This window comes from Poecilia mexicana, unplaced genomic scaffold (assembly GCF_051168715.1).
Source record: "Poecilia mexicana isolate PSO_F unplaced genomic scaffold, ASM5116871v1 scaffold_5, whole genome shotgun sequence".
Classification (NCBI taxonomy): domain Eukaryota; kingdom Metazoa; phylum Chordata; class Actinopteri; order Cyprinodontiformes; family Poeciliidae; genus Poecilia; species Poecilia mexicana.
In genome coordinates, this window is record NW_028263374.1 from 1,496,891 (window position 1) to 1,521,475 (window position 24,585).

The window sequence follows — 24,585 nt, forward strand, 5'->3', positions numbered from 1 at the left end:
TACCAAAAATTGGAAATCCATGGATCCATGTTTAGTTCTACAATGATTTACAAATTATGCACTACAAAAATGATTTTGTTAATTTCATTAATAATATTGAATATTTTTAGGGTTAAAAAAAGTTTTAGATTGAAAAACCGTTTCTTCTGAAGCATCACCTGGTGTTGTAAGTTAATTTTAATGAGAATATAGCTTCTCCTCAACATGAGCATGCTAGCTTAGTTTTATTCAATTAAAATATGATTTACTGCTAACAGCCGTTTCTACCTGAGGATTCAAACCCTACTGTTACTCTGCACTACAAGAATTGACCCTTATACTGTAATAGTCTGCTGTAGCTTTGTTGGTTAGCTTGGCTGCACCACAGACCCTCTAATAAAGACATAGATGAGGGTGAGCTAAGTTACTCAAATTCTGGTCATTACTAGTATTTCTGTAAACCTCAGGGCCAGTTGAAGTTCTTTTACTCTAGTGGACTTCAACAGGAATGTGACGGGATTGGGGGAAAGACATACAAAATGTAAGTTTGCCTTGAAACTGAACACTTACTGTCCAAAATAATGGATTTTTGAAGAGTGATTCTAAAACTACTCGCTAGATGTTTTATGCTGTATAGACAGAACAAGTTTTCCTGTTTAAAACGGCGACATTGATTGGTAATGTAGTCTGACAGTTACAGGAATGCAATAAAGCTCATAATGGAGGAGAATTATCTCCTCCAATACGCTAAAATTTTGGAAGAAAAAGAGGTTACATGTCTGTAATCATTTAGTTATTCATATCTATGAATCTTTTAGAAACTTTACAAAAATATTTTTCAATTTATGTTCTGCTGAAAGATCATTCAGAATCATTTAGTTACCTTCTTTTCACATGAACTAATAAAAGACAAGCATAAAATTCACCTCAGCTTCTTTATTTTCCCATCTTCATTACAAAATCATATTTTTGTCATCAACACATCATGGGATCATCTTCTGTAGAAAATAAAAGAGTATCACAGGCAAACCCATCAGCGTAGTTAATATTATTTTGGGGTGTCAGTGCGATGTCCAATTGTTAAGAAGAACAAGCAGCAGCTCCTTTCTGAGGTGAAAAAGGGCACAGAGCATCAACGAAGAGGAATGTACAAAAAAACAAAAACAAAGAACAACCCAATTTTCAACAAGAAACCACAAAAAATTCACTGAAAAAACTCTGCTGTGTTGGACAAAAAGAAAAGAAGTACAACAATCAGTAGCTCTACCGCCCTCTGCAGAGAATCTGTCAGTGTTTGTCCCAAGGTGTCTGTCCTTTCTGTTTGGTAACACAGTCATACTGCATGTTTAAAACCGTTCACTGGATTCTTGAACATTCGTGCCATTTTTCCCCAGAGTCTGATTTTGTACCAAACCAAAAAAATAAAATTACGAAATGACCACCATCAGTTTCTTCTTTGAATGTTTTTGTCCTTATTTTTTCTCCATTCTGTGGGGGAAAAGAAAGAAAACATTAGTGATTATTCAGACTGGATTCATCCAACTAATGAAGCTGGTCATGCATTTCAGAAAAAGTGCATAGTCTCAAAAATTAAAAAAAAAAAAAAAAAAAAAAAAAAAACTGAACTGCATACTGTATAGTAGAGTATAGATCACAATGGAGGGATTACTACGTTGCTGCTATGGACTCTGGTTGTAATGGTCATGATGGGGTGAGTGAGTGGGGGATGAGAGCACCACACAACCATGCACACTGCCACACATTATGGTAAATGCAGTGTGGATGCAGTCTCAGAGGACGCCCTTACTTCAGCCTGGAAGCAGAACCCACTCTTATGTTACAAAAGTGGGGGGGGGCTTTACCGAAGGCTCCTATACTTTGCCAACCTACTACTCTGTTCTGCAGCAATCCTGAAAAAGGAGTAGAGAGACAGCAAGGTGCGGACAGAAGGGTTAAAAAGACAGAAGCAAAATGTCCAACATTAGGGAAATCATTGACTGAAACCTTCTCCTTGCTTAAAGGGGGTTGAATGGGATGGCTTAAGAGAGGACAGTCAAAGTGACCTCTTCAGTCAGCGACAGGCTGCAAATTGCTCACTCCAGCCCCTAAAAGAGCTCTACATACTGATGGGGGGCAAATTGCCCCCTCTGTTGCTATGCTTCTCTCCTTGTATACATGAGCTCTTCTTCTAGCAGAGACCTTTGGACTGAAATGATCCTTTGAAGTCCCATTAAAAGGGGAGCTACAGACAGAGAAGGCTCTTTTCCTTCAGGTTTGCAGCTAAGAATTACAAAGAGCAGAAGCAGTGTTCGTCACCAGGAATGGGGGGCGAGGCTTTTCTGTCTGGGTGAAGGACTCTCTCCGTCAGAATACTTACCTCTTCACTGCTTTCTGGGCCAGCATGCGGTTCCCTGCTAGGAAGGTTACGCCGCCGATGATTGCCAGGTACTTCAGAGTTTGGAACATGTTCAGGTTGGTCCAGTAGATGTACATCAAGCCCAGCATGGCTGGAACAACAGGAGACTTTAAGTTAATTAAGGGCCACATGATGAACTTTATTGTTCTAAGAGATAGTAGAGTCAAAGTAAAAGAATGTGCACCCTTTTCATCTTACTGCTCCCATAGGAATAAAATGTCACACAATATCTTGCAAAATTACTCATGCTCCTCGGACTGTAATATTTAGACATGTTTTACAAATAAAAATGTTGAATATTAGGCAAACATTTGTATCTGACACCCCTAAGATAAAATCAAGTACAACCAATAATCTTCAGAAGGTATATAGTCCATAAATTATTATTGTTCAACTGTCTAGCCAAACACCAAAATATTTTAACTAGGGCCGGGACTTTAACACATTCATTTCAATTAATTACCCAGAATTTAACATGTTAAAATTTTAATGGCTTTTTTTTGTAACCTACAAAAGGTTCTGAACTTTTGTATTTGCGCATTTCTGCTTCAGACGCACACATGCACGCGCGCGCACACACACACACACACACACACACACACACACACACACACACACACACACACACACACACACACACACACACTTTAAAACTAATCAGACTGAGCCTGGTGAGTGTTGGAAATAAAATTTAGCAACAATTTCAGACTCCAGATGTACATAGGTGTTAGAGACCTTCAAAAGATCTGCTGTTTTACATCAGTATCACTACAGACAGGCTGAAAAATACACACCACACTGTCAGATTTAGTTGGTTTTGTAGAATTAGAGAAAATGTGAAAATTCAAGAGGCATCAATCCTTTAGCAAAACAATTTGCGTCATATTCCATTTCTGTATGATGCTATGATTAAAAACAGCGTTACTCACGGAGCAAACGTGGAGAAACTGTGTGAGCTTACCTGCGTGTCCCAGGTGGAAAAGGATGGTGCTTGGAGAGAAGCTGAAGTTGGAGATGTTGGCTCCGAGCTTAAACCACTACAAAAGAGAGGGAAAATTCTAACAATGAGATCATTTTTACTCTCCAGTCAGAGCGGCAAACAAAAGAGCTGAACAAATGGTTTATCGCTAACAAAATACTATGATTAGCAGCAACAATACTCAACACTTAGCAGACAAAGAAGACAACACTGCACTATTGTGTTCTTAAATTAAAAAAGGCATTATATTTACACTGGACAGACCCATTGACCATGTTCTTACTGAAAATGGGATTGTGGATATAAAAATACTGAATGCTATACAAGTGGTGCTTCTAAATGGATTTCTGAACTACAACAGATTGAAAAAAAAACAAAAAAAACAAACATTTTAAACATGTTTTTCAATATTACCAGAATGAGCAGAAGCAGGAGCGGAGACAGGACGAGAGCGGTGAAGGTGTTGGAAACCACCGTTGGAGGCTTCTTTTCCGGCTCCCTGAACAAATGCTGCACAGAAAAAGATTTCACACGAGTCAAACTGAAGCCTTGTGCTCACTTAGAAATGTCGTTATGAAGACCAATATCTCTATTACATCGATTAAAAAATCCGCCTCTCAACGTTGTTTTAAACATGTCAAACCCATAGGGTGCAGTATAGCGTACCGCAAAAACCTGAGCCTTAGATTGCTTCAAAACAACCACAACGTCCTGTTAGAAATGAACATGACCCAGGAAGTTCATGTGTGTGGACAGATAAATAGATTGAGCTACTTTGAAATAGCATATTAAAATATAAATAGATAAAAATGGATTTATTTCCCCATTCCTGGCTACATGTGGAAGAGGCTTTGAACTTACCGACTGTCCTATCCGTTCTCAACATGCACAGATTGCATGTAACCTCATATGGGTTGTCAACAGAAGCTAATCAATGGTGAAGATAAATGTTGTCCAGCTAACTGGCGATATAGTTACACTTACCCGTGAGGGACACAAAAACTTTGCTGGCTAATTAGCATTAGCAGCTTGTTACCAGTAGCTTTAACCAAATCAAGAGACAGGGCAGTGATGATGTCTGCACACCACTCAAACTTTAGCCTTACTATCCAGTAAGAAAAAAACTGCATATTCACGACAAAATTTAAGACCTGTGATTAATGTAGTTCAGGCCAATTTATATATATATATTTTTTAAATGAATTTAGGACACTCTAAGGCTTTAGTTTTAGTTTGATGAATTTAAGCCTTGTTAAAGGATGTACAGACACTGAAAGAAAACAGAGGTAGTACCTGAATCTCTGGTTTTGGTACATAAAGGGTCTTTGGCTGAGCAGCGACTGGAGCTTCTTCTTCTGCAAACTTCAGGATGACGTCAGCCTGTTGAGAGGTTACAAGTCAGTTTCAGCAACACTTAAGATATGAGAAACCGCCATTTCCCAGAACAAAGCCTGGATGAACACTGACCACGTTCCACAAGATGGGATTTTCCAGGGTGGCATCTCCAACCATGAGGTAGAGAGAGTAGGTACCAGACATGGAATCGAACTCCGACTTCCGTTCAGCCATGTCCAACTCGAACTTGTAGAGGTTCTTGCTGTCAGGTTCGGCGACGAATACGACCTCCTGTCCAGTTTTCTGATTGTGCAGCCGGACAAACGTCTTATAGGGACAACAAAGGCATTGGGTGTTAACCACAGTGATGATGATGTCGGTCAACCAGATGTATAATTTAACGCCAACAGCGGTAATTATAAAAGCAGAAACAACAGCTCAGAGTACAGCTACATACCTGGTGAGGGGTGAGCTCCTGCTCATTGTTGACGTCAACCAGCTGGAAGGACATGGCAAAGTTCTGGTGGCTGTCTGCTGTGAAAGAGCTCTTGGCTTTGGAGGGATACTGCACTCTGCGTTCAGACCAAAGGAAGAGACAACAAGCACCGTTAAACATGTTGCCTCTGGGTGTGCAGAGCAGCAGCTCTAGAGGTCCGCCATGTTTCCTGACCTGGTGGTCTTTGTGCCGATGCTCTGGTCCTTGTCCACCACAGAGAGGTCCATGTTAGTAACGGCAACCTCAGTGGAAACTTTGACCTTCAGCTGCAAGTCGACAGTTCAAACGAAACAAGGGATATCATTAGTTCAGTTCCTCAGGTAACCACAGGTTAAAATGTGATGTGTTTTGCAAAGCCACAAGAAAACAATACAATAACACATCATTATCTAGGCTAATTTCCTGCCAACTTCACATTTTTAAACAGAAAAGCATGGTGGGCCACTGGTGGACTGCCCTAGCAAGTTTTCTGGAGGAAACCCTGACCCTGCTGTAGAGTGATGACCAAACTGCTCCATTTTTTTAGGCCTTCTTCTGCATGGCTCGTGACAAACTTAAATGTGTTTGATTTTTCAGCAACCAGTGGATTCCTTCTGACCACTCAGTGACTGAGTGGTCAGAAGGACCACTCAGTCCTCAGTAACCTATTTTGAAACCTATGTTTCAAAATAGGTTCTAAAAATGGGGTTGATGCCACATAATCATGTAGGGTTTCTGCAGGTTTCACCAAATCAGTTCTGTGGATACTTTTGCAAGGCGCTGTATCATAAAATTAATGGATGCAAGGACAAACTGGTTGAGATCACTGTGGCTGTATCCAGAGGTGCTATGACTCATGTTGCATTCTCTTTTGAATGGATATACAAATGTGCCGTGATCCAAGCAGACACTAACACACGCAGCACGCCGCTGAGTCAAGCAGCTGTGGCTATTATTAGACTAGTTCTGGAGTGTGTGTGTTTGTAGGGGTCAGTGTGTGTGTTTGTAGGGGTCAGTGTGTGTGTTTGTAGGGGTCAGTGTGTGTGTTTGTAGGGGTCAGTGTGTGTGTTTGTAGGGGTCAGTGTGTGTGTTTGTAGGGGTCAGTGTGTGGGTTTGATTTGGAGGTCTTTTTGATGGAGTCATATATAGAGAGAAGCTGTTTAAATCAGGTCTGATCATTCCAGTTTTCTCTTAATTCAACAGGTAAATATTACAAACAATCATGAATTCCTCATTGAATGAACTCAACAGAAAATAAAGGGATTGCAAAGTTATCCTTGTTAATTTTTATCTTTCTAATAAACTTAAAGTTTTCCATTTTGCATTTGCCTGTAATAGAAGAGTTGGTCACAGGTAAACAAATATATGTTTAATAAAAAGGAAATAGTATTAAAAAGAATCAGAATGGCATTGGTCAAAATTGGAAACTAATTATCAAATATATCTGAAATCTAGTACTGGCCAGACAAGAAGATCTGTGCATTTCTCTAACCCCATCACAATTATACAACTGTGATTAGATATTTGTATCTTTTTTGCCTTAGCTAACAATAGAATAGTTATTATAACACTTTCAATGACAGTAATTCTGATTAACCTTAAAAACAACCAGCATCTGTGTGGAATGAATACAGGACACAATGCCTGTAATCAACACTAAATGTAAAAGGTTGATTCCTTTTAACAATTTCTACACAAAAGCTTTGTCAAAAATAAACATGATTATACATAATTGTTCTTATTATTCAGAGGTTTTGTTCCAGGTTTAGAAAACAATGTGAATACACTGTGCATCTTTGCTTGTTCATTACTGCCTAAATCAATCTGGATGAAATGTTCCTGTTCATGTATTCTGCCGTCCTCAACCCATCACAGCGGAGATCCAAAGTACAAGGATTGATCTTTTTTCGTAGAATAAAAATTTCACATATTGGTTGGTTTTGACCCAAAGATTAAGGCAAATGTGCCACACTGGATTTAAATATGTACATTTTTGCTCACTTCTATTTAACCAGCCGAGACTCACTTTGGTGGTGTCCAAAATAAAACAGCAAAAGAAGCTGCTATAATACGAAAAAAATACCCACTATGCAACGCTAACAAACAGAATGATTCAGTCTCGGATTATTATGGATAATCAGACATTTAGCAATATTGCTTCAGTTCCTAATGTTTTACAGCTATGGTCTTTTTTATTTTGAGTTGTACTTTTTCAGTTACTTGACTGTATTATGTTTTAGATTATTGTTTTGTATGTATACTCCAAACTGGTTGCTCTTGAAAAATGAAACCCTTTGTTTGAATGAGATTTACAAGTAAAAGTAAAATAAAAATGTCAAAAGGTTTCTGGAACTTTCCTTATTCTTCTGACATAATGAAAATTAGAAAAAAAACTTCAGAGTAGAAAATAGTGAACACCTTAAAATCCAAGATGGCATCTTCTCGTACATTTTGACAGTCGTGGCATGTTTGCCAACATTAAAGCATCTGAACAGACATGTTAGCTAGCATTCCATGCCCCATAGAACAGGAATTATGAGTAAGCATGCCAATATTTAACACTTATATTCAAATTAAATATGGAGATTAATCACTGGAATCTAATTAAATAATCAACTATTAACTAATCAAATGTGGAGGTAAGCAAAGTTCCACAAGCAGAGAAGTAGTTTATAGTCACCTACACTTGACCTAAACATGGCTAGTTAGTGAAACTAATTGTACCTCAATGTGATTGGCCACCAGTCGGCTGTCCCCAGTCACACCAATAGTGAACTGGTAATATCCACTGGGCGGCTGGCTGGACATGAAATTCAGTTCAAAGACACCACTAAAAACAGGAGAAAAGAACAACACAGTAAGTGATCAGCAGGACTGCTGGCCACACCCATATGGGATTCATAGTTATTAAGGCAGAACATGGAGGAAACCAGAGCTGCATTAGCTTTGGGAATAGGTAATCTTGTTGTGGATTAGCATTGCACGGTATTGCAAAAACATATCTTGATGTTGTTAAATATTGCCATTAAATTGAAAATAATTTCTCCTTATTAATTTGTGCCCATCATAACAATTCATATTGCAGTTCTATATATTTTTGCAGCATTGGCATCAATGCATTCACACAACTCAAATGACCTCACTGTGTTTATTTTATTTTTTTCAGATTTCAAAATATTTACCATTTTTAGGACATGATTACTCCATGACTTTTGGCATTTAGAACTTTAACTTTTTTTTCTTAATTTTCTCATTTAGAACATATTTTCTATAGGTTCCTGCTTTTGGCACAGCTACTTCGGCATTAGGTTAGTTAAAGGCTAACATTCAAACTGTAACTGAGTCCAGAGGCAGTTAGGTATGTTCAAAGGATAAAACATTTGAACATTTTCATAAAATTAAAGCTAGAATCAGCAGTTAAAACTATTATTTCCACTCAGAACTACCCCTGTCACATCAACAACTTTTGCTGGATGATGAATTGTCCCAGACGTTATTGTGATAAGGGATAATATTGGTGTTTTGAAACCATTTGCAAGTAATAGAGTAATGGCATAATGATGCAAGAACACATTCTCGAAGATCAATAAACTTTAAATTCTAATGAACATTTTACAATGGAACTGGAAGACATTTTAAATATCCAAAATAAGTAAACAAAACAATAAAATTAATTATGAAGTTGCTGCAAACAAAATTCTCCTTCAAAAAGAAAGTTCTAACACCACCAGACTGAAGACTTATCATCCAATTTTTGTTTGAAAGAGAAGAAAGGGTGAAATGATAAATTATGCAGTTGGAAATTATTGAATTTGTCACCGATTCTGATTAATGAGTAATTGAATAATCATTCATTATGTGATTTCTTGATTTCTTGTGAAAGGCCTACTCATGTCTAAGTCACTTATCAGCTTCATTGTAAAACCCTGTAAGGATTGTTGCTTCACTTTAGCTTTTTAGCTAATTTGAGTTCCTCTCTTCAGCTGAAAGCATTCACACTACACTTTCACAGGAAAACTTAGTGCAAATGCACCGCTACAGGTATCCTAGTAACTAGTGGAGTAAAAAAATCGAGGGGTCCTAATGTAGAAAAGATGAGTTAAGATCAGTTCCATATGCAAGTATCGACTGATAATGCTTCACCCAAAATTAAAGAAATCAGGCTGATCAATCTGTGAACCTCTAAAAATCCCTCTCCATGTCACCCCCAAGGCCAAGTTCCTAGGGGAAACACTAGGAAATAATATATCTGTTAATCTTGATCATTTTTTTTTACTTTAAACTTTTAAGGCTTAGCAAGAATACAGTTTCTTTCTCTCCTTCCTCAGCCACTTTCCTCCTCCTGTGAGGTCACCTCCGTCATACTTACTCGTTATGAGTGAACGGTGCCTGGTTGAGAACGGCGGTCTTGGAGGCCACGGCATATGCAGACTCCACCAGAACACTGGCTGAGGCCAGAGGCTGTGACATGACGTCAGTGACCAGGAGCTGGAATAAACACCCAGAGCCATGACATCACCACTGTGATGGCGTTACAGACATAAGATTATATTTGCTTTATGTTTCAGAACATAATGACATTGGAGTGGTGTCCTCAGTGATAAATAAAAAAAATAAAGAAAGTCTTAAACAGTCCGTAGGGTGTAACATAAGGGTGTGGTGTGTTTGCAGGGGGGCAGAGAGGAAGGAAGGTGAACAGATTGGGAAAAAGCTGTTCTTTAGCGGAGTGGTTGTGGCAGGATGCGGCTAGTGGGCGTACCTGCAGGGTCGGCTGGTTGTGGGACACGGTGGCCGGGCCCTGAGCACTGACCACCACGGGGACGTGGAAGCGGTTGTTGGACAGGGCAGCAGCGGCGCTCGCCACGCTGAACGCCTCGGACAGAGAGTCCCATGACTTCTTACTGAAGATGGAGTTGACCAGCTGGATGACCTGGTCCTGAAGGGAGAGAAAGGGTTTTCAGGTAGGCAGATTTGGCTAAGTTGCAGCGATAAATAACAATATTGTTGTTTTGAGACAATCTTCTAGCAATATAACAGTAATGGCATCATAATGCAATAACACATTCTCAAAGATCAATAAACTTTAAATTCTAATCAACATCCAACACTGAAACTGGGAGACATTTTAAATATGTAAAATAAACAATAAATAAAATGAATTATGAAGTCTCTGTAAATAAAATTGTCCTTCAAAAAAAGTTCTAGTTGAGACCCAATCACTAAACCGAAAAGTTTTATCATCCAGTTTTTGGTTGAAAGAGAGAAAAGAAAAAGTGATAAATCATTCTAATGGAAATTACTGAGCTGTTTTAATTTATCATGGAACTAATTGATTTATTGGTTATTACGACAGGCCTACTTACAGGGGTATCAGAGGAAAAGTTGGGAAGATGCGAGAACTCCTACCTCCTTGAGAGGCGGCTCCATATCCACGTGGTCCGAAAGGCCGTACGCCGCCGCCACAAACAGGGCAGTGGCCTCCAGCCCCTCCTCAAACTGCAGGTACACGCCTCCCAGGTCGTCCAGGCGAGCTGTCAGATCCTGAGAGAGAAAACACAAACCTCTCAAACAGATTCCACAGCGGCAATACGGCACCACCTAGTGGACGCTGGGAGAATCACCTCAATCTCCTCCAGGATTCCTCCCAGTTCTGCCTGCTGGGACAGGCGGGATGCGGCCTGCAGGGCCGAGATGATGCTGCACACAAACACGCGGAGTAAGGTAGTGTTCAGAGGAGCTGCTGATCGAACCGATTCCACGTTTCACTTACGCCATGACGTTGTCCTCCTTGTTGATACGCGCCGTGAGGGCACCGACCACTTCCTGTGAAGCGAGCGGGAGCCCCAAGGAGCTGAGAGCGCCCACTGCCCGGTGGATCTGAGACATGGACGAGTCCTCGCTGACCGCTGCCAGGAGGATGTCCCTGGTTTCATTGGAAACAGGGATCTAAAAAGAGGGCCAGAGTTATTTCCACTGCATTAAATGTAAGACATAGAACACTTCCTATGCTGTTCAATCCTGCTGTGTAAAAAATGGTCAAAATATAATCAGTACTAATAATGAAAATCTGATCAATTATATGGGTTTCTTTGTATACGTTTTCTTCATGGTTCTTAAACGACATTTAGTGTTTTTTGTTTTTTTCTTTTATTAGCAGTTAAAGCTGTTAGCATGTCACAGCAACCACAGCAACAGTCTTCAGTCAGAGGCCTCATTAGATGTGTCGCAGACTGACTGCCACTGGAGATCCTTCCTACCCACAGCAACACCATCCCCAACAACTTTGAAGATACAAGTTACGACAACATTCAGTTTGCTTTAAGGATAAATAAAGTATATTTGAATTGAAGTGGAAATTTTGTTAATGCTCTTTATCTTGTCAATCTTCTGTAGTGACAGTTTTGTCTTTTAAAAGTGACAATTTCTTCCTTTTATTGGCTTTTATTTATCCATGTTCTGTGGTCAACAAAACTATGAATAAACTAGTGTGGGGAATGTAAATGAGCAGGATAATAGTTCATACCTCACATCCTGAAATGGCCTTACTGGTTTCAGCAGCAAAAAACAGAGAATCAACACTACCGGGATCCAGCTGGGATTTCAGGAACTGGCAAACTTCCTGCAAAACAGATTTATAAAGATAACCCCATGTAGGACAACACATAATGAACGGAATCGTCGGTGAGATGAATAGTTTTTGCTCAGAACCAGAAGCGGTGAATATCTTACTGCAGGATCCGGAACAGCTGCTCCGAGCTTGGTGAGCCCAACCACAGAGTAGTATGCGGACTCCAGGTCGTCGTACGGTTGGTTCAGAAGATTCTGGAGCCGGCCCACATCAGACAGGGACAGGTGGTGAGACGGTGTGAGAGCCTGAGCTCCAGCAAGAGCCAGGCTGAGGAGGAGAACCCCGAATAGCTCTGCGGACACACAGCCGAAGTTAGCAAGCCCACCGTTTGGCCTGAGCGCATGCTTCATTATTACATTACATAGAAAAGACACATACACATAACTATATATTTTATTCATTCATTCATTCATTTATTCATTCATTCAATTCAGATAAGTCTCGCGCTGACTGAAAGGGTTAGCTAAGAGCAGAAAAGGCTAACCTCGACAGGAAGCACCGCAGCGCGTGCAGCAAGAGGCTTTTTCATCTAATTATATAGTTAAATATTCATTTATAATATAAATTGAATGAACAATACGAATCAGTAGCACAAAATGTTACATTAATTATTTGAATATACTCACTGGTCCGAATCATGTCTTGCAGTCTAATGCAGCGTCACCAAACGCACGATTGCTTCCGGTGTCCCGAAGAGAAACTTGTCAGGTTACGGATAACTTCCGTCTCCAATGGTTGGTTTCAAAATAAAAGCATTAAAGCATGCAAAACAGTTTGTGATTTATATCCAAATTTTACAAAAGCCTCAAAATCACGTCATTACTTTAAACATTTCAATATCCATTTTGGATTTTATGTTCGAGAGAGTATTAGGACCCGACAAAGATACTTTTCAAAAATCAAAAATAATAGGGAGACGCATTACCTGAAAAAAGTCGTAAAAATATCGATATAACGTGACCTACTCGTAAAGCCCATGGTTCTTTCTTTGAAATACTCTGTCATTTGCACAGTCGTTTTAAAGTCCTACTACCAATATTTTGATGTTGATGTGTTAAAAGATTAGGTATGTGCAATTATACAACCAATACACAGGTACGTCTGTTCATGATCGATCGTACATTCGTAATATCAGAACTCAAAGAAGAAAAAACCGCACTTAGCTGGAAAATATCTATTTTATTTACGTTTCATCTTCTTTTCTAATTTAATTTCTAAACAAATAGCCTTCGCTTGCTTTGAGTCCTATGAGGTCAAGCAGCAAAAAAGAGCCAAACAGGTGCAGAACATACATTTGTTTTTATTCAACTTGTGACAAACGGTCACAAGAGTAAAACATATTAGCCTAAATATATTTACAAAGAGTGCCTTACAACCCATCAACCTTTTAAACAGTGCTCAGTGAAGTTCTCTGCTTTATGACTCTTGCATAAAATTTAACAGGCTGAACCATTTTTTTCTTAATAAAACAAGGTAGTGGGCCAACTTTATTTACGGGTTATTCATGTAACTTTGCAACATGTTGGTTCCTCCCCTTGGGGTGGGGAAACCTAAAAACCACATGATCCCTCAGCCTACCATTGACATCTAGATCTTCTCCATATAATGACTAGATATGGAAACTCTACCTGAAGTGTTTGTAGTTCACAATGTTACAAAAAATGGCTACATTTCAGATACATTATGCCATGTAAAACCCTGACTGTTCACTGATTCGTTACTCTTACAATCACTGTTCTTTTCTAACAAGTATGATCAACAATAATGGGAAGTAAAGCACCACTGCAACATGAGTCATTTTAACTGTCGGTGTCTTGTTTGTCGTTTCTTTGTTTTCCAGGGAGGCAGAAGGATCTCAGGACAGAATCAGAGCCCGGCTGGGTGGATGGCTCTTCAGAGAGCGGAGGTAGCGTCTCGCCTTCTCCGTCATTATGAGCTGGTCTTTAGTTTGCCCACAAACCACCTTCTTCCATTCTTTTGACATCTGGAAATAATAAAACATATACAAATATGAAAAATGAGATTTTTTTTAATGTTCTCAATTCGAAAACTACAGGAACCTACAGGTGCAGGAGGTGCTGCACTGGGAAATATGGTTGTGTCGCTCGGTCCCATCAGGAAGCCCTGGTCTAATATGTTTTCATGCCTCTTGCTGCAAAATGATGAGGAGTTGAGACAAACCGTCACCGGTTCTTCCTGCGACCAAGAAGGAGAGACGGAAAGCTCAGTGTTTAAGGGCGCTCGTTCTGCAGGGAAGCCATCGTTCCATCCATTATTACTCCACCTTGATGCTGCGTTTGGCCTCCGCTTTGCTGGATTTGCGCTTGGATGTTGGCACCACCTGGCAATCCATTACATCTAGAGCCAGAGACTTCCGAACTTTCTTCATAGGAGGGCGGTGCTGAGGTCAAAACACAAATAAAAGAAATGAGCATCGGTGGGAAAAAAAATAAATCTGTTTCTTTTGAAAGGTCACCCAAAATTTAGGAAATCATGGCTGATTTATCAGTGCAGCCCCAGTACTAAGCCTCCAAGGCTTTGTTTGGTTCTCACCATTGTTCTGCGTCGGGGATCAGGCGGCGTTGCCTGGACGACAACCATGTTAATGCCTGCTTCTCTCAGGATGACCTCGTTGATGTCGTCTTCGAGGTTCGGAGTCTGAGGCTGAGAAGGCAAAGCGGGAAGTGAAGGTAAACTCTAAAACAAGGAGGTAACGGTTTCTGGAGCCTCAGAGTGGCGCTCACCAGAGGCTGCAGGGGGCCGTACTTTTCCATGGCATTTTTGAACGGTGTCGGCGTCCGTGGGGTTGTGCTCAGCTCCGATTTGTGGTTAGGTGTAACAAACCTGAAGAAGAAGAAGAAGAAGAAAAAAAACGTTGGTCATGCTTATCTGTGGATGGAATATGCAGTCCGAGCCAATCACCAAATTCCATTGCTTACACTGAGTTCTCCTTCTGGGTGAGGGGGGTCTTGTCTCGCTGCAGCGGTGTGGTCACTATGACCTTCTGACTGCACACTGGCGTGGATGTGAGGGAGGGATTCTCCAGGTCATGAGAGTCCTGCTTCGTCCACAGGTTCAAGAACTGAAACAACAAACAGGAAAATCAGCAGCAGGCCTCAGAACTGTTTGGGTTTCTCTCTGCAACATGGCCGCTAGACGAGACGGCGTAACAACACATTCACTTAGAGAATCAGCTGGTGACCGGACTATATGGACCTCAGTGGTACCGGGTCACGGAAACAACACTTTCAATACTGATGAAAACTAGATCTGCACTGATCCGATATTAATATCTGCATCAGTCCTGATATTGAAAAGAATTCTAGACTGGCATCGGTGACAATGTGGTCGATCCATGAGAGCAGATCTATTCAGTCTGATTCTACGCTTTGTGTCCTGAGTAACATCACATTTGTTTATTTTACATTATGTTTAGAATTCTTAATCACTTTCTGAACCATTTGAAAAGTTTTTTCAGTTTATTTTTTACATGTTTGACTAACATAGCAAACCTGTTATCAGTTTATTCATTTATTTTACATTGGCTGATATACTCTTTATAGCACTGACCAAACAAATTAATGTTGTTTTAAACGTTTGACCAACCTCGTGAAGCTTCGTCTAACATTATTATTTAAATAAACTTTTTGAGATTTAAATCGTGTTATAATGCTAACCTGACTTCAAAAACATACCTATGTATGTTTGTGAATTACTTTAATTACCATGGCAACCATTCAATTATGCAAAACGGGTGGGTGGTCCTAACTCTGCCTTCGAGGTGCAGCTCCTACTCAGAGCTGAAGTTTCCAAGCTTCTGCCTCACAGAGTCCCCCAATCAGCTCCTTCAGACTAGCCAGCAGCAATTAGCAAACACCTGGTGGAACTGCTGAGCTCATTATAGAAGCTATTTCTGAGTGAAATGCTGGTAAAAACGTTAAAATGTTGTTAGAGGAGCCATGTTGTGATGATTTCCTGAAGACGGAGTTTAAGAAAGAGCAGGAGTTTTTAAAGAGACAGAGGCCCAACTTCAAAGCGTTAAATAATGAAGTCAAATTTCTTTTAAGACATATTTTATATGTACAACATTTTTTTAACAACAGAAGGTAACAGTTACTTAATTGTGCTGTAAAATGGCACTAACATATAATACTGCCCCTTTAATTGTGCTGTACTGGTGTAGAGTTATCACATGAATTTGTAATTCTCTACATTTATGTTTGCATTTATCATAATATTATACATATTAAAAGAAACACTGTAAAAAATAAACACTTTAAGTCAATTCAGCACTACTTTTCTCTACGGGCTGATACTAAACCTCATAACGGCATCGGAAGTGAAAAAAGTGGATTGGTGCATCCATAATAAAAACATTTTGATTAATGCAGTTCACATATTTCATTAAAAAACTTGCTAAACCTGAGCAGCCAGGAGCTTACTTGAGATGGAGAAAATGGCAGGATTTTGACTGGAGTGCTCTTGGGCGTCATGGAGTGTGCTCCGTCTGGAGACAGTGTGACTCGTCTTCGGCTGCGGCGGGTCAGGATGGACGGCGGGCTGATACCCCCGGGGGAGATGGGGATAAGTTCTCCCCTGCTGCCTTTGCTCAGCTCCTGCAGGGCGGAGCCCTCCAGGCGGAACTGGTGGCGCTCAGGGCTGGGGTTGTCCTCTGGAAGGTCAAAGGCCGCCAGGTTGCACCAGCCGTCCAGGTCCTACATGTGAGACAGAGGGATGATTCGTCTCGATCGGCATGTTTTGTACTCATGTCCGCTGCGGTGGAGATCCTTACCCCGTCCACCATGTCGAGCACTTCCTTCAGGGCGGGGCCAGTGGGGGAAAGGAAGCCGGAGCTGTCCACCACCCAGTTGGTACCGCTGGCTTCCTCATCAGCGTCAACTTCTGTCTTAATGCCTGAATCGTCCCTCGGTGAGGGACGATTCAGGCGATTGGATGGTTCTGCTTCGCTGGCAGCTGGCGCTTCCTGCAGCTTGGTTAGAAATAACAGAACTCACTGCTAGTAGCTGTTAACTAAAGGACATATTATTCCGGTTTATGCTAATATTTACATATTTACAGCTGCATGCAGAAGTATTCCGTAGACCTTAAACTTCAACACATCTATCCTGTTAGTAAGACAGAGTATTAGGGCCACGCTAAAAAAATAAAATAAATAATATCACAAAAAGAAAAGTGTCCTGATGCATGGCAATGCAGACAGTGTCCAATAGAGTTTCCATAGATTTGACCTTTTTGCATTTGCAGGGTCGGATGGTTATCGAAATAACTTCTGAGTTAATTTATCGTCCAGCGAAGTTAATCATGACAGGCCTAGTATCATTTGATTTCCACATTACAAACAGAAAACACAGTTTGCATGGTGACAACATGCTTTATCCACGCTGTCATCACTGAAGCCTACATGTAACAAGTTCTTACTGGAAGCTGGTCTTTCTGCTCCGTTTCTTTGCTTGAAGAATCCTGACAGCTGCTGCCCCCCTGGGTGACAGAAGGCAGGCGGGACAGTGGGATCAGTACAACGCAGCACCAGCAGGACGGCACTCAGCATTGGGTTGAGGTGAACTTACCTGCGAGTCTTTATTCAGGCGAGCCAACAGCTCTTCGAGCTCGTTCGGCCTGAACACCTCTCGGGCGTAGAAGCCCATCTCCAGCTTGCGTTTGATGGTGGAGTTCCAGTGGTTCTTGACGGCGTTGTCTGTCCTGTTAACAGAAACCGTAAAATGAGATCGTCAGGGGATCGGGCAGGCTTTTCCGGAACCAACATAAAGGACTTTGGAGTCAGCGGACCTTCCGGGCAGCAGCTTGGCGATCTCGGCCCAACGGTTTCCCAGCAGGCAGTGGGCCTTGTAGATGACGAGGTCCTCCTCGGCTGTCCATGACGACTTCTTCACGTTGGGGTTGAGGTGGTTGTGCCAGCGCTCTCTGCACTGCTTCCCCAGCCGACCCTTCAGATGCTTGGCCACCATTGCCCACTGCTTGTTGCCGTAGAGATTCACAAGCTCAATGACCTGAAGGGAGAAATGTGTGGAGTTTCTTTTTATGTTTTTACAGATCACAGTTTTTACACATCACAGCCTTGCCAAATTGTTAATATCCCTGGAACTATATTTCGCCAAGTTACAGCCAGAAACTTTGATGAACACTAAGGGTGCACCGATAAATCGGCCCTTATTTCCTGAAGTTCGAGTTGAGGTGGGCATTTATTGTATCATTGATCAATTAACATGATAAATTTCTTATCATGATAAGAATTTTGATTTATTGTCGTCACTTAAAATTTCAATTAATGATGTCGAAATCCCCAAAAACAGTTTTGTCTGGATTTTTAATTTTACTATTTTTCTTTATTTAGAGTATCAATAAATTTGAAAATGTGATTAAATGCGGTCACTGTGAGCAGATTAGTGACATACATCACACTTCTTTATGTGACTGGTGTTCTAGGGAAGCACATTACAAATTTTGTAGAGTAGTGCTTGTGGTGTCCAGGACATGTTGCTGTAGAATATTGTCTCTGTTTCTCGGATATTGAGCTATCAGGATGTCAGGATAGTCATGCGAATGGCATACAGCAACAGTCTAATCTTTAGACTGGTTGCAAGACTGACTGCTACAAGAGAACCTTGCAAAAGTATTCACACACCTTTCAAGATTTTCACAGGTTACCAGCATTACTGTATTTTATCAGAATTTTCTGTGATAGATGAACACCACACTCCACCAGAGATACAATGGGTATATTGGTTTCTTTTCAGTTCAGTTTGGGTCATTCTGTAAGCAAAACACTGCCCACCTTCTCGTCCTCCTCCTTGGTCCAGGGACCTTTAACCAGCTCTGGATCGAGAACCTTAAACCAGCGGTGCTGGCACTGCTGCTCTGTGTGACTCTAAAACAAAAAACAGTACGCTCAGGATTTTAACTATGATGCCATAAAACATAAAGATTGTTAGTCACTCACTGGGATGCAGCTGGCTATGTGTTTCCAGTCACTGGATCCCAGTTTGTGGACCAGCGCTTTGAGCTTGTCATCCTGCAGACATCAACAGGTTTCAGGCCGGATGTCCCGCATGGAGACAAAAAAACAGAGCCAAACGGGGACATGTCCCAACAATCACCTCATCTTGTGTCCACTTCACCTTCCCCTTCCCTCCGTCCCTCTGCTCGGCCACATCAGAATCAGTGTCCTGATGCATGGTGTCGTCTCCATCCTCACTAGAAACCAGACCAAAACAAAAGAAAAACACGGATTACTGATTATCAGAACAGGTTTAGCGGGTTTAACTTTTAGCTAGTGATCGGAGGCTAAATGATACATTTCCAGAGAAGACTGTTAGTTTTATTGCGCTACTGAGATGAAAGCAGGGATTTCTCTAATCTCTCTGGGTTCACACAGAAAGCGGTTGTTGGAAAACCAAAAAGGCCCAGCGTGGGTTCATGACTCCGGAAAAGGGCGGCAGATCAAAAATGAACGTTCGGTTTCACTTAACTCTATTTATTCAGGCAGCGTGATTGTTTCTAACACTGTTTGGTGAAAGAGAAGATTCTTTAAACGAGTAATAAATCTCCAGAGAATAACTCAGACAGCAGTGACGAGTCTCTTACCCGCGCGGCCACCAGGACATTTCCCTCTGTTTTCTTCTAGTTTACAGTCACCCAGTGGTTCTGCCTGCCGCCGCCGCCGCACGTCATGTGCAAATGTAATAGGAAAATATCACGACGTTCACTCCTTTATTAATATTTTAATGCAGAAGCCAGCAGCAGTGGAGGTGGTTGGAGGTTTGAGCTGGACTGCGCAGCCTGGAAACGATCAGCTGCGGCGGAACGATCATTCCGTCCGCGCTCTGAAATTTCTATCTCGCGCCCTTCTCCCCGAAGCAACCAGAGCTGTGACGTGGCTGCGCCGCGGATATGCGCAGAGAGCCGAATGGGAAGAGGGAAAATCATCCGTTCGGACCTTCAAAATAAAACAACATATATCCGTGTAAATATAATTTTAGCACCATAACTTTAGCTTTAAATATAAATAGTTAAAGTTATATATACTATGTAACTATTTTCTGCCAGTCTTCCTTTGTGAAGGTGTCAATAGTTTTGTGTCTGTGAGTGACAGAGAAACATACACATTTTTCTTCATACTCGTGTGGATGTGTTAAGCACCATTTGACATGGATCAATTAGGACAAAACTGTAAATGTAAGAGTTGTCTCATGTGTGACTCAAATAATATAATTAAATTACCAAATAAAGAAGAAGAAGGAAGAATACCTCCAGTGAAAACCTTCCCCTTTCTTACATTTCTGAGTATTTTGTGAACAAATGTTTCATACATTATTGTGAGATTTCCTCCTTACAAAAATTACTGGAATTCTGGTGAAATTACAAGAAAATTTTTGAAACAAACAAAAAAGGAGAAACGTGCAGGTTTTAAAAGCAATGCCTTATCGTAGGAACATCTGGATCAAGGTTTTCTCCAGGATAGAGATATGAGTCATTTAAAATTCAATTATTTATTTGTAACACATTTACTGCATTTTGAACAGCAGACTGAGAAACAATGCAACTCACTTCACTTCTAAATGAGCATCTACCTTCCTCCTGGGAGCCATTCTCTCTGAGGTCCTGTACTGAGAGGAATCATTTGTGCTCAATAAATTGTAGCAAGCTTAGAATCATCCAAAATATAAAACATGTTTATTCTAAAGCTGTTTTTCCTCTTTGTATTCCACAAGCAGAACAAAGGCAAAAACTGCCATGATTTTGCTGATAAAAGCAAATTTAAATTCAACAATTTTGAAAAGTATTAGAAATGGGTAAATTTAACTAAATACATGTTAATTTTAAAAATGAACTTAAAAGCTCAGTAAGAAAGCTTTGATAATCTCCTTTGCAACTTTTTATCCCCCACATTCCTCCAGTGTTTGAACAGGACACCACCTTCTGGTTTACTTCTCTCTCTCCTTTTTTAATTTAAATCTAGTGGACCAAACTAGCATGCTAAACTACAATTAGCATGCTTCTGAAAAATATCCTCAGGTCAACTCAACAATTCATATTGTCCTTTGGTTGAGCTGAAATTTTACCAAACATCATCAAAACACAAAGAAATATTAAAATAGAGAAATAATTGTTTTTATTCAACTTTTCTTTTTTTTTTCCTTTGAGATACCAGTTTAATCCTCTTGACATATTTGACTTTTTTTTTTACCTCTTAACTGTTAAGTTCTAGACTGCTTAGTTTGTTAAAGGAATACAAAGCTGACAAAGTGATATTTTTGAGCAAATTATGACACAGTTGGAATTTCCAGCGTATTATTGGGTAACATATTGGTAAAATGTTGACTATGTCATTAACTTCGGGCTCTTTTCTGTTTAGTCTTCCTAAAGAAATAAAGCCAAAACAGTTCAAAATGCCTTGACAGAAAAAAATCTTAGTAGTGATTGACCAAAAAAATATTTACTGATGGGACATTAAATGACTCTTTAAACTACCTGTCACTAAAATGGTTACCTCAAATCCAGCTTTTCTAATGTTTGACCATTTGAAATCTCAAGGCTTTTATTTTGAAGGGATGTCTGGCTTCTAAAATCAGTGAAGCCATTAGCTTTGCATGAATGGAAGCTGTGCTGCCAGTGGCAGCCATAGACATTAATACGTAGACGCCTCATAGAGCGGGTCGGCCCGTTGCAGCGATACGTAATCGCGTCCGCCATATGGAATGTGGCATCTCTGCCAGTAAGCTAATACAAATGAATGGACCGAACTACAGAAAATGCCATTCCACAAAGTATTTTTAGCTAATGTTCATTATCGACCCACTCACATATAAACGTGAATATATTTGGAAATTAAACAATCACCAAAGACAACATTTATGACTTTTTATTATATTTTAATTGTAATTTCTGAATAAAGAAAATAAATGTGAACCTATAATACAATTGATTTTGATAAATCGTTTTTATATATATACAGTAATCAACATCTATGAACATATGCACACACACAGACATCAATATATTAAATAATAAAATATATGTATATATAAAATATATATATCATTTATTTATTAGTTAACAAATAAAAAATTTTATTATTCAAATAACAAATATATGAATAATATATAAGAAATTATATATATATATATATATATATATATATATATATATATATATATATATATATATATGTGTGTGTGTGTGTGTGCATATTTACTGAATGTGGAATATGTGCCAGTAAGGTAATACAAGTGAATGGGCTGAACTTGATAAAGTGCCGTTCTACAAAGTATTTTAAGTTAATGCCTGCCATTGACACATTTTCTCACACACATTAATATATTTGGCAATCAAAGAAATTACTAAAGAGATCGTTTCTAACTTTAAAGAGCACAATTAAATTAAAGAGCACAATGTTTTATTTGATAGAAACGATTCTGAAAATTTTTGACATTGATGAACAGACACACTTTTACGGTGTTTTATTGAAGAATATATTTACATAATTCCATAGTTTAATGTACATTTAACATTTCAAGACAAGAAACAAATAATTTTCCTGTATTTATTTTTTATACGTTATTGAGAAATGACTTTTGATTTATAAATCAGTCATTGTCAAACATTAAACTACATATATTTCTTACTTTTTTCCAGAGAATTTACAGTATGTCAACTCTGCTATTGACAGCAAAGAGTGAAAATAATTCCAACAGAGTAAATTATTTTTTATTTCATTATATAAGCTCCATTAATACAATACTTCAGATTGAGACATTTAAAAATACACAAAAAGTGAAAGAATAAAACAATTATTTATTATACTGGGAACACTGGCCACAGGCTTCAGTCTGCTGGTCTCACTGGGAGAACTCAATGACTTCTGAGACGTCCTGGTTCACAGGCTAAAGCCAAGGATAAAAGAGAAATTATCCAAAAGTGTAATAGAAAATACATGCGATATGTTTCGTATATGTTTCTTTCACATTCATAAAAAGACATTTTCAGCATGTTGGGCTCTGACTCGTAGCATCTTTATAGCTAAATACCGACATGGTGAAGCTGAGCTGGAAACAGACTGAAGAACAGCAGCTCCAGCTCTGATCCTGACTGATCTTTCCTCACTAAATCCTCTGGTTTTTAATTAACTTCTCCTCTAACAGCGGTTTTTCATCAGCTCTGTCTCATTAGAAAACAGTATGAAAACATTAGCCGCTATGCTAACAATCAGCGGTTATTTCGGGCCAATTTAGCTACATAGGAAATATTTTTCGGTTGTTTAAAAGCGAATTTCTGGCTGCAAAGTCAAGTAATTCTGATCTTTCATCCTTACCTGGGGAAGGTAATCCTAATGAATCCAGTTTTTCGTAAAACGGTTGAAACAAGTCAACACAGCACAGGACTTAAGGAGCTCCGATCGCTCTGCTGCCACATACAAGATGGCGGACGCAGTTACGTACGGCTCAGCGCTCCATGAGGCGTCTACGTATTGATGTCTATGGTGGCAGCAACATTCCACTTCTCACCCTCCAAGGCATCTGTCCAATCAGAGAGCTGGAAATTCCTAAAATAACTACTGGAAGAGTTAAAGGAATTAAGCACTAATCTGTTAGAAATCTGTCAATTTCTGTTGAAAGCACAGCATGTAAATAATAAATCATCATACAATATACATGTAATAAATATCAGTGCTGGTATGGTGGATAAGGAGTAATGGGCACCAAAATTGAAATATGCTTAAAAAAATAAATAAATAAAAATAAAAAATAAAAAAAGCTTTGGGCTGTCTCTGGCTGGTATTTTTTATGATCATTTAAATAGCAAATTTACCGTTAAAAAGGGAAAAAAAATTACCGTTAAAAAGGGCAAAAAGAAAAAATTAAAGCATATTTTCTTCCTTTCTAGATATTAAAACCAACATATCGACTCATAAAGCAGGACGTTGCAATCCTGTACATTTATACAGAAGTTTTCAGAACCATTTCGGCTTGTAGCAGGTCATCTCCTCCTCCTGATGACCCGCTCTCACCCCAGCTGCTTCATTTAACCAGCAGCTAAAATCCACCTGCAGCTGACTGAATAGTTTCCTGCCTCCATGGACGCAATGGAGAAAGCTGTTGTCCTCAAAGGTAAGGTCCATGTTTCTGAAAGCGCCCTCATATCCATCCGATTAGCCCAATGGTTTTATTCCAAACGTTTCTCCCTTTCTAGACGTCAAAAGTTTCGAGTACTCTCCGTCGGAGTTGGACAGGGCCTTTTTCGGGGAGCAGAGTTTCCTGTCCTCTTCGTCTCTGGACCAGTTGTCCACGTCGAAGCCTTCTAACGCCGCCGGAGCGGACGGGTTTGACGGCAGGTCGTCCATCCTGGCGTCCCTCTGCCTGTCGTCGGATGCAATTTCTCCTTCCGTGGGGTTTCTACCCTGCGGTTTCAACATGAAGGAGGCGGACTGCTGCAACCTCTCCATCTCTCCGCAGGGGAAGTTCTCTACCCCCCGCGTGCTTTCCAAAGAGCCCCGAAACTCCGTCTGTTTCGACCAGTCCCACGCGTTTCTCTCGGCTTCGCCGGTCTCCTTGGATGTCTCCGTGATCAAGTCGGAAAGCAACAGCCCCAGGTTCTTCATAGAGTCTGGCACCCAGGAGCAAACGTGGAGCCCCAAACCCCAGCTGCCTGAAGTTTGCCCTGACCAGGGGGCCAATAAAGACGCTAGCTGACTGGATGAAACGTTGCTGGAAGGAAAACCAGACTTTGACTCTCAA

The 24,585-nt window shown here is 40.1% G+C and overlaps 2 protein-coding genes across 2 annotated transcripts; both read right to left on the reverse strand.

The window, feature by feature from the left end:
* Positions 1-900: 900 nt before the first annotated feature.
* rpn2 (ribophorin II) lies at positions 901-12,554 on the reverse strand. Its single transcript, XM_014987368.2, has 17 exons — positions 12,439-12,554; positions 11,914-12,104; positions 11,708-11,803; positions 10,955-11,130; positions 10,806-10,881; positions 10,591-10,725; positions 9,944-10,120; positions 9,554-9,672; positions 7,909-8,014; positions 5,380-5,471; positions 5,167-5,281; positions 4,842-5,036; positions 4,668-4,754; positions 3,789-3,884; positions 3,357-3,432; positions 2,357-2,486; positions 901-1,467 (listed from the first exon to the last, which is right to left on the reverse strand). Exons 1-17 carry the CDS (start codon positions 12,449-12,451, stop codon positions 1,452-1,454), a joined length of 1,896 nt encoding a protein of 631 aa, XP_014842854.1. The 5' UTR covers positions 12,452-12,554; the 3' UTR covers positions 901-1,451.
* A 538-nt stretch (positions 12,555-13,092) lies between these two features.
* On the reverse strand, positions 13,093-19,722 carry mybl2b (MYB proto-oncogene like 2b). Its single transcript, XM_014977592.2, has 15 exons — positions 19,436-19,722; positions 18,949-19,045; positions 18,792-18,863; positions 18,627-18,719; positions 17,621-17,841; positions 17,401-17,533; positions 17,252-17,311; positions 16,605-16,802; positions 16,255-16,527; positions 14,752-14,894; positions 14,557-14,656; positions 14,366-14,476; positions 14,097-14,213; positions 13,877-14,008; positions 13,093-13,796 (listed from the first exon to the last, which is right to left on the reverse strand). Exons 1-15 carry the CDS (start codon positions 19,453-19,455, stop codon positions 13,668-13,670), a joined length of 1,899 nt encoding a protein of 632 aa, XP_014833078.2. The 5' UTR covers positions 19,456-19,722; the 3' UTR covers positions 13,093-13,667.
* Between the last annotated feature and the right edge of the window lie 4,863 nt (positions 19,723-24,585).

Excerpts from the sequence above, each read along its gene's own strand:
- mybl2b (XM_014977592.2), bottom strand. The coding sequence starts at position 19,455 with ATGTCCTGGTGGCCGCGCGG. Across the intron at positions 14,657-14,751 it reads ACCCAGAAGGAGAACTCAGT|GTTTGTTACACCTAACCACA; the intron begins GTAAGCAATGGA and ends CTTCTTCTTCAG. Across the intron at positions 14,477-14,556 it reads ACGGCCCCCTGCAGCCTCTG|CCTCAGACTCCGAACCTCGA; the intron begins GTGAGCGCCACT and ends TTGCCTTCTCAG.
- rpn2 (XM_014987368.2), bottom strand. Across the intron at positions 10,121-10,590 it reads TGGAGCCGCCTCTCAAGGAG|GACCAGGTCATCCAGCTGGT; the intron begins GTAGGAGTTCTC and ends CTCTCCCTTCAG. Across the intron at positions 2,487-3,356 it reads TTTCCACCTGGGACACGCAG|CCATGCTGGGCTTGATGTAC; the intron begins GTAAGCTCACAC and ends CTGTTGTTCCAG.